Genomic DNA, 9618 nt, shown 5'->3' with positions numbered 1-9618 from the left:
CTTCGATAACTATTACCAGTGGGGACGTCTAGTTACTCGGATACCTAATCTTGTGAGAAAGTTTTTTTTTTTAATATATACTTTGACCCAACTTAAACACAGAGTTGACCTGAAAATACTATGTCACAAACGTTTGCAAGAACTCTTCACTATTCATCGTAACAATCGCTAATACTATTCATAAATTTCGACAAGTAACGACGATTAAGCTCATAACGTACCTCAAATCAAGATGGTACTAAAACTTTAAATAATTTTTAAATAGATTTAAATTGTATTTAAAAGCAACGACTGAATTAGCTATTTCTAATACATTTTGTCTGAAACTGTTCCCTCGTTTAATTCAGTCTACAAAACAAATGATTACATTTAAGCATTTGATAATTGTAGTGTATGCGTGAGGTTTTAGTTTAAGAGTAATATGTATTAGTATATGTGAGTTTAAAGTGTAACTTGTATTGGTAATAAAGTAGGTCAGTCTAGTCCAGTCCGTCGATACGTATAGATGTCACAAATTGGCGACGAGGATAAAGTCAAGCCTGTTTTAAACAAGCCCGTAGTAAAAGTCGAAGTGTTAAAAATGAATACTATGGGAAACATTGAGCCCTACGTCTTGGGAGAATGTTTTAAGGAGTACACTAGTCGGCTTGAAATGTTTTTCTTGGTCAACGATGTGTCCGAAGAGAAGAAAGTGCCGATCATGGTGACAATGGCGGGAGCGTCATTGTATTCAGCCGCAGTAAAGATTTGTTCACCGGATGATCCACGAGAAAAAGTCGTATAAGGATTTAGTGAATGCCTTAAGTGAATATTTCACACCAGTGGAGAATATCGTGTCGGAGCGCTACCAATTTCGCAAGCTGAAACAGTCATCGGATCAGTCGATAAACGACTACATTATCAGCCTTAAAGCGAAAGCGCAATCGTGCGATTATGGATCGTTTTTACCGGATGCGCTAAGGGATCAGTTTGTTGCTGGAATCCGAGACCATGAGCTTCGGACGCGGTTGCTGAGAGAATCGAGAGTGAAATTTGCGGATGCGTGTGAAATAGCGCGTTCGTGGGAAGCGGCGCAGCAGCAGAACGCAGCGATGGTGGAGAAGGAGATGCATGCGGTAGCGAGCGTGCGTAAAACACCTGTACAGCAGCAGAGCAAGCAGTTGGAACGAGAGTATGTGTATCGTCGAAGCAGCCAGGAGCAAAAGACAAGCGCGGAGTGTCATCGTTGCGGTCGTGCGCACAATCCTACAACTTGTCCAGCAAAAGCGTGGAAGTGTTACGTGTGTGGAAAAATGGGACACGTTTCATCGAAGTGTCGGTTTGCAAAAAAAACATATGAGTAACGCTAGTAGAGGTCAGCTACGGAAAGTAGATTTCGATAAAGGTCAAAATCCTCAGATGGTCCGTCTTGCTTTTAATAGTAAGCAATTAGAGTTTGAGATAGATTGCGGTGCATGTGTTAGTGTAATTTCGGAAGAAACATATACTAAAATGTTCAACGATGTACAAATACTACCAACCGAGGAATCCTTTTTCTCAGCGTCAGGGCAAGCGATAAAGCCAATGGGAAAAATGTGTGTAAAAGTGGAAATAGCGAGGTGCGCCAAATTATTTGAATTAGAACTAATAATAATTCGATCGGAAAGAAGTGTTACGCCACTGCTAGGAAGAAATTGGTTAGATGTTTTGTTTCCGGATTGGAGAAAATCATTCGAGTTAAAAAGTGTAGAATCAGATGTGCTGGCTGAGTTACAGAAAAAATTTCCGTGTACTATTAATGCGTCAAATGAGTCAATTAAGGGATTTGAGGCAAATTTAGTATTGAAAGAGGATTATTGTCCAATTTTTCATAAAGCCTATTCCGTTCCTTTCACCTTACAAAGGAAAGTCGAAGAAGAGTTAAACAAAATGGTCGAAGAAGGTGTGTTAGTGCCAACAAAGTATTCCGAATGGGCGAGTCCTGTGGTAATAGTGGAAAAAGAAAATGGTTCTGTTAGGCTATGTCTAGATGGAAAAGCAACGCTGAATAAGTATTTGTCGATGGAACATTATCCACTTCCAAAAATTGAGGATATATTTGCTAAAATTTCTGATTGGAAATTATTTTGTAAAATCGATTTATCAGGTGCATATTTACAAGTCAAATTGTCCGAGTCTGCGAAACAAATATGCACGATTAATACATCCAAAGGATTGTTCAATTATACACGTATGCCATTTGGAATCCATACAGCCCCAGCGATCTTTCAAAGTATAATAGACCAAATATTAAGAAATACGAAAGGATTGGCATATATAGATGATATTATTGTCGGAGGGAAAAATGCGGAAGAATGCAAAACGAATTTATATGAAGTAATGGAAAAATTGAACAGTCATAACGTAAAGATTAATGCGAATAAGTCAGTTTTTTATGTGTCACGTATAGAATATTTGGGTCACACTATAACGAGTAATGGAATACACCCAATTGAATCCAAAGTAGAAGCTATTGTAAAAGCACCAGTACCGAGTAATATAAGTCAACTTCAAGCATACTTGGGATTACTGAATTATTACCATAGATTCCTTCCAAATGTATCAACCACATTATACCCTTTATATCAATTGTTGCGAAAAGAGAAAAAGTTTGAATGGACTAAATCATGTCAAGAAGCGTTTGAAAAGTCGAAAATATTGCTATGTGAAAACAGAATGTTAGTTCCATATGACCCCGAAAAACCGTTAGTTTTGCAAGTCGATGCAAGTCCATATGGAATAGGTGCAATTTTGTCGCATGTTATTAATAACGAGGAAAAGCCAATTATGTTTGCGTCAGCGTCACTATCAGAAGCCCAAAAGAATTACGCTCAAGTCCATAGAGAAGCGCTAGCTGTTGTATTCGGAGTGAAGAAATTTCACAATTATCTTTACGGGAGAAAATTTAGATTAGTAACGGACAACAGTGGAGTCAAAGAGATTTTCAATCCTACAAAAGGAACGTCGAAAATTGCTGTTGCAAGATTACAGAGATGGTCGTTAATACTAGCAAACTATGAGTACACAATAGAACATAGAGCTGGAAGGAAAATGAGCAATGTTGATGCACTGTCGCGTTTACCTTTGTCAGAGGAAAATAAGATAGAGGATACAAAGTTGAGTCTAAAAGTGTTAGAAGAAGAGACAATCGATCTAGAAACACTAAAAGAAAGTCAAAAAAGTGATGAAGAGATACGGCAATTATATGAATACGTTAAGAAAGGATGGCCAAAACAACTAAACCAAGAGTTTATACCATACTTTAAAATAAGGTATCATTTTGGGATTGAGCAAGAAGTCTTATATTTCGACGAAAGAGTGGTGGTACCAAAACGCTTGAAAACGAAAATACTACACCAATTTCATGGAAACCACGAAGGAATAGTTAGAATGAAAATGCACGTAAGGCAACATTTGTGGTGGAGAAAGTTGGATAAAGACATAATTGAATTTGTACAAGCGTGTGAGGTATGTCAAGCACGTCAACCGATAAAGAGAGAAATAGTTGACACCACTTGGAGGAAAGCAGAACAGCCCTTTGAAAGGATACACGTCGATCTATTCTATTTTGAGTCGCGTACGTTATTGATAATCGTAGACGCATATACAAAGTACATTGACGTGAGAGTACTTAATATGTCGAAAGCTACAGATATAATCGAACAGTTAGAGTCAGTCTTTGCTTACTTCGGAAGTCCAAAGGAGTTAGTGTCTGATAACGGTCCTCCGTTCAATTCCGAAGCATTTAAAGTATTTCTAGAAAAACATAAAGTCAAAGTTACAAAATCACCACCATACCACCCACAGTCGAATGGTTTAGCAGAGAGAGGTGTGAGAACTGTCAAGGAAGTGCTGAGTAAATTTTTATTGGATGAAAAAAGCAAACCATTGTCGTTAGTAAGGAAGATAAACAAATTCCTCAGAAATTATAGAAATACGCCGCATACAGTAACGAAAGTAACACCATCTAGTAAGATGTTATCATATAGACCAAAAACGCAATACGATGTAACGCATTCTTTTATATCAGATTCCGTCACTAAGCCGAACGAACAAAACTACCTAAGTGGTAAACAAGATAGAAAGGATCGAAAGGGGAAGTACCAAAGAAACAAAATTGTAGTATATAAATATGGTGAAAAAATATGGTACAGGAATCACTTTAAAGATATATTGCGATGGATACCGGCTACGGTATTAAAGAAAGTTAGCCCCCTCATCTATTTAGTAAATTTAAAGGGATCTTCAAGATTAGTCCACGTTAATCAAATACGCAAAAGAGGTATCGTACGGTCATTTCATCCTCCAATAGAAATAGAGAAAGAAGTCAAATTCCATGAAATACGCAAACGGAAACGAAGTGAATCAAGATCGCCTCCGATCAGACGATCTGACCGATTAAAGGGTCAGCCTAGAAGAAAATATTGTAAATAGTGTAAATCCAAGTTAGTCCGGGAGAATGTAGTGTATGCGTGAGGTTTTAGTTTAAGAGTAATATGTATTAGTATATGTGAGTTTAAAGTGTAACTTGTATTGGTAATAAAGTAGGTCAGTCTAGTCCAGTCCGTCGATACGTATAGATGTCACAATAATTAGCAAAACCTCATTTTTGTTGTACTCTGTACAAATGTTCGGTTTAGAGAATTGATCGTTCTGGGAAATCTTGAAGATACTTTCGTTACTGGCAAACCAGTCCTACTTTAGTTATAAGTACTATCCAAACTCATGAATTGATAATATTAATAGATTTGTAATATAGTCCTATCCTGACATTCCGTACGAATCTGTTATGAGTAATGTGTTTATTCTGAAATATATTGTGGTTATCTTCACTTAACAAGAACGTTGGTTCTTATCACTTTGTGCCGGTTTTGTGTTATAACGTAGACTATTTCAGTTTTCGATTACAATGTATGAACTACTCCTTTGTTTATGTTATCTAAAAACATATTACAGCTCCGAGTGTTACATTATTGTTGATCTTTGATCATAAGTTTAAAAATGCATACATAACTTTCACGTAACCGGGGTGGTCCCGTGGTACAGTCGACAACTCGAACGACTCAATAACATGCCAGTTATGGGTTCAAGTCTCGAATGAACCGTCCCCCCGTAGCAAGGATTGACGGGGTAATGAAGCCTGCGTGGTAATGAATTAAGTTTCGAACACCTGTATAGGCCAGCAAGTCCGCGTAGGATGTTACGCCAAATAGAAGAGAAGAAGAAGACATGATTTTCGTCTCAGAATCTTAAAGTAACTATGGTAACATGTAAAACTTAATGATTATGCGTGTTTATTTAATAAAAAAATCACTAGTCGCAACACGGGTCAGTTTCTTTGACATTCCTCACGAACAAATAATCAATCCAGCTGGCTCACTCGGGCAGGAAGAGGCACATTCGAGATGAATGCGTATCGATTCCGCTACCGTGCGTTGCTTTGAAATAAATCGAGCAGAAACGATTACACACATCAGTTGGTCGATCGGAGCGAATGACACTTTGTGCGGTTGCCCGATTTCCGGGGCTCCGGTTCAGTGAGCGCCGGGGCATTGTTTGGGGTCAGATGTGGTCGATGGTTGATTTACGTGCGCTTCCTCAAAAGATCAAACCTATTGAAATGTAATCGTCGTTGCTAATAAGATGGGATGCATTTCCGGTGTGGTTGGAGCAGCAGGAGAGTATCGTTTCGGACAGGAGTGTGAAGCATCGGTGTGAGGACCGTGAGATCAGAAGCACGTGCAGCAAACACGAGATGATAGACGGATGCAGCGACGGATGGACGGATGGGTGAACGTACGGACGGAATAGATTATTTTGCTAGCACTTACATCAGAAGGCGATGTCATATTATCACGTCATCAAAAGCTAACGAACTTTTCAAAAGGCTAGCTAGCGTCGCACACCGCCCCGTCCGACGTTTAGCTTTTCATGCCTGGTGCAACAGCAGGCTGCTCATATGCAAACGTGCTTGAAATTCTATTCCATTGAGCTTGTAATTTACACCAAGAATGGCTTCTGGTAGGTCAGGTCAAAGCATGAGAAGATGGAAGCTTGTCACAACTGGCATTGGTTTCAAGGTGGTGTAGTATATTATAATTATCTGCCATCAAGATAGGTAAACATCCTTTTTGTGTAACGAACCTCAGATATATTTTTCGAAAACAAATGTAGATTAACAACTACATGACTTTGCTGGCTCTCTGAAAGTGTTATGTTGTTACAATTATTGTTATAAATAAATAGTGAAGGACAATTAACTCAAAATTTAACCATGTAAAAAGTGTTTTCGAACGAAAAATACTCTCTGAATCTGAACAGGAGAACTTTCTTAGTATAGCAAAATATTGTTCTTACTATTCTGATAGTGAGAACTATAGGATAAGCCTTGCTTATTTTGTGTACCGTCTTCATTGATAAAATAATTGAATAATAGTGTTAAATGTCAACTAATAATAAATTCATACTCAATCCTATAATTTGCGACCAAATACTTAGCACAGTGAACCCTTGCATGTCGAGTTTAATCCGTTGCAGTCAGTAACGCGATGTGCAATACAGGGTTTACCTAGCCAATTCGGCATCGTCAAAGCGTTATCGGTCGACGTAAATACTTTTTCGGGCGTCGTAAACCCTCAATTGGGCACTGTCATTTCTATTCGGGCCTTGTGAAGTATGAATCGGGCAAAGTACAGAATGAATTAGGCCTACTTTATATTTTGTTGCTTTCTAGCTGTAAAACAATACTTTTTTGCTAGTAGTTGAACTGATATGTATGAAAATTCACTATTTTTAAGTTTAATCACATAACAAATTATTCAAATTCCTTTTTTAAAATTTTTAATTCAAACCCGCACAATGCAATTTGGTTTTATATTTTTTAAAAAATATAATATGTTTGGTGATTTAATTAGGTAAACATTTTAAAATAATATATAATAAGTTAAACAACATGCAAAATACGTATTTTTAATAGACTTGATAGATCAAACACACCGAAGCTACCGATTTAACACCTTCAAGAGTAGGACGCTTTCATTCTGTACTATGCCCGATTCATACTTCACAAGGCCCGAATAGAAATGACAGTGCCCAATTGAGGGTTTACGTCGCCCGAAAAAGTATTTACGGCGACCGATAACGCTTTGACGATGCCGGATTGGCTAGGTAAACCCTGTAAACTTGTTTTGCGACAAGCTCTTTCCCATTTAATTTGTATGGGAAGAAAAAAAAAATAGTTCCAAGGCCTTAAACTTAAATTGTGTTTTCTCGTTATGCGTGAGTTTGCCAGCTAAAAGTTTTGGGGCATTTATTTAAGCTTATTATTGTGAAAAGTCGTTACGAGAGGGATTACTGTACAATGATACGGGTATGATTGTGGTGAAAAACCCGCATTACTGTACTACGTGTTTTGTTCGAATTCACGAGTTGAGGTTTTCCTGCGAACAGTTAGTTTTGAGTCCGTTAGTTGGCAGGTTTTTCAAACTTGTGTCTTTGTATTGGGTCATAAAATTTATTAGGTTCTTCATAAACGGGGTTTCTTTACTTTTGTGTTTTTTAGACGAACGTGCAGGCAAATGTATCCAAAAATGTAATCAAAAAGGATAAAAAATCGAATGTGTTTAATAATTCAATTCCCACTGTATTATTGAGCGCATTTAGCACACTCAATTCAACCGCTTCAATTGTTGATAAGTAGATCGTCTTTTTTCAGGTTTTGCGACAGCTAAATACATTGATTATATGTTGATTCAAGATTTGTTGATTGATAGCGATTGCAATTTGCGTGAAAAGTCTTACATATATATATTTCGTCAATATTTTTCATCTTATTTTCAAACTGTTTACAGGCACAAAATAGTCATTGCACTAGACCAGCGATCGGCAAAGTATGGCTCGTGAGCCGCATGCGACTCTTTGCTTGGTTTATCTATTTGGTATTTTTGTTTTTGGTGTATCTATATAGCTCTTCAGGTCAAACTCTTCGAAAATTTTTGTAGAATTTGTTTCCTTTGATCGCAAAATTTACCGGACCGCTGCACTAGACGAACATTCTTAATCAAATTCAATCATTGAGCGGTTTGAGAGCTTCTTCCAATTCCCGAACGTAACCTCGAAATGTGTTTTCTTGTAAGGAATGATTAGAGTGTAAGTTTCTGCTGGACTTTTACAAAACAAGTTTATTAAAAACATCTTAAACACTAATTAACGAATAGTGTTAGGAATACATCTAGGGCAAACATATAAAATTTACAAAGAAATCTTAACGACTTCTACAACAATCACAGTATTGTTGTTTCCAACAATATAGATGATATAGTTTGCAAACAGGTGTTGGATAGGAATTCTCTTCTCTAAATTAAAATTATTGAAAACATGCAAAAGAAGGGATTGGAAAGTCAGGGTGTGATCAGAAAGTCATGATCGTATGGCAAGTAGTACTGCACTGGGTAGCCTGGTGCATTCAGCAAACTTATGCTCCAGTACCTCTGTTTGAGAGCAATATTGGCATGTCGTAGCTGCTGTAGTTTCGCTGTAAGAGCAGTCCGTGTGTGTTGTTGTTATTTACCAGCAAGTACAATATACTCCGTTGAGACGATGAAAGACGATGGTTGCTGATATTTTTCCAAACCCACTGCAGTTTAGAGATAGTGCTACTTTGGCATCCTTTGCACGGCGAAGTCTATCCCTCATTAGCTTATAAAGTGTTCTGGTTGTAATGCACATTTGGTTGGTCGTCAAGTATGTCAGCTGTTGTGTTACCGTTCTTCTTACCGTACCTCTGACTTTCAGATAACGTTGTTCGGCAACATATCGATTAACTAGCAGCGCATTGGTAGTGATGCTAGGGATGTGTAGGTTTAATCCCCCTCCACTTCTGGAGAAACTTGAACCTATGTGACTGATTGGTGTATGCTTACCGGATGGTCAGTCTTGTTAATGAGAAGGCTCAGCTCTGTATGGACCATGAATATCATGTTCAAGAATGTAGTTAGAATAATATTCAAGAAGTACAACTGCTGTATCAACAGCAAGAAAATCGTAGCGCACAACGCATTGCTAGTGTAATGCGAATTTAAAGCCCAATCTGTTGTGTTAGGTAACATCCATTCGTACTACCGCAGCTTTGTGTGTATGATGCTATTACACATGCACATCTTCCCGATAAGCCAAGGTTTACCGGGTGGTGGTATAACAATACACCTGCGACCGTCGTTACTCAGGCGCGTCACATTATGCTTTAATCTTCCCGTTGGCTGCACGATTTCCCATTCCCCAAGCGCAAGCTCATCGTTCGTTAGCGGCAGGTGCACAATTCACATAATTTCAATTGGCAGAATTAATTCAAACATGAGTGTGAGCGTGTGCTGTGTTGCTGATGCGGCTGCTGATGTCGATGATGTTAGTCTTTGATTAAAGATGAGCATCTTCGCACCTTGCATTACGTCCGTCCTGCTACTGCTGCTCACGCAATGCCAACAGCTAATGGCAGAATAAGCGCATCGATCTATACCTCTCGCTTTATCCTATCTTCCCTCACAAAAACCTCTTGACAGCTGGTGTACATTCGTTGCTGATTGTTCATCTCGTTGAGCGGAA

The 9618-nt window shown here is 38.2% G+C and overlaps 1 protein-coding gene across 1 annotated transcript; it reads left to right on the top strand.

The window, feature by feature from the left end:
- Positions 1–758: 758 nt before the first annotated feature.
- On the top strand, positions 759–1343 carry LOC120908322. Its single transcript, XM_040319243.1, has one exon. The coding sequence runs from the start codon at positions 759–761 to the stop codon at positions 1341–1343; it is 585 nt and encodes a 194-aa protein (XP_040175177.1).
- Positions 1344–9618: the final 8275 nt, after the last annotated feature.

This window comes from Anopheles arabiensis, chromosome 2 (genome assembly GCF_016920715.1).
Source record: "Anopheles arabiensis isolate DONGOLA chromosome 2, AaraD3, whole genome shotgun sequence".
NCBI lineage: Eukaryota > Metazoa > Arthropoda > Insecta > Diptera > Culicidae > Anopheles > Anopheles arabiensis.
This window is presented reverse-complemented; position numbering and strand designations above follow the sequence as displayed.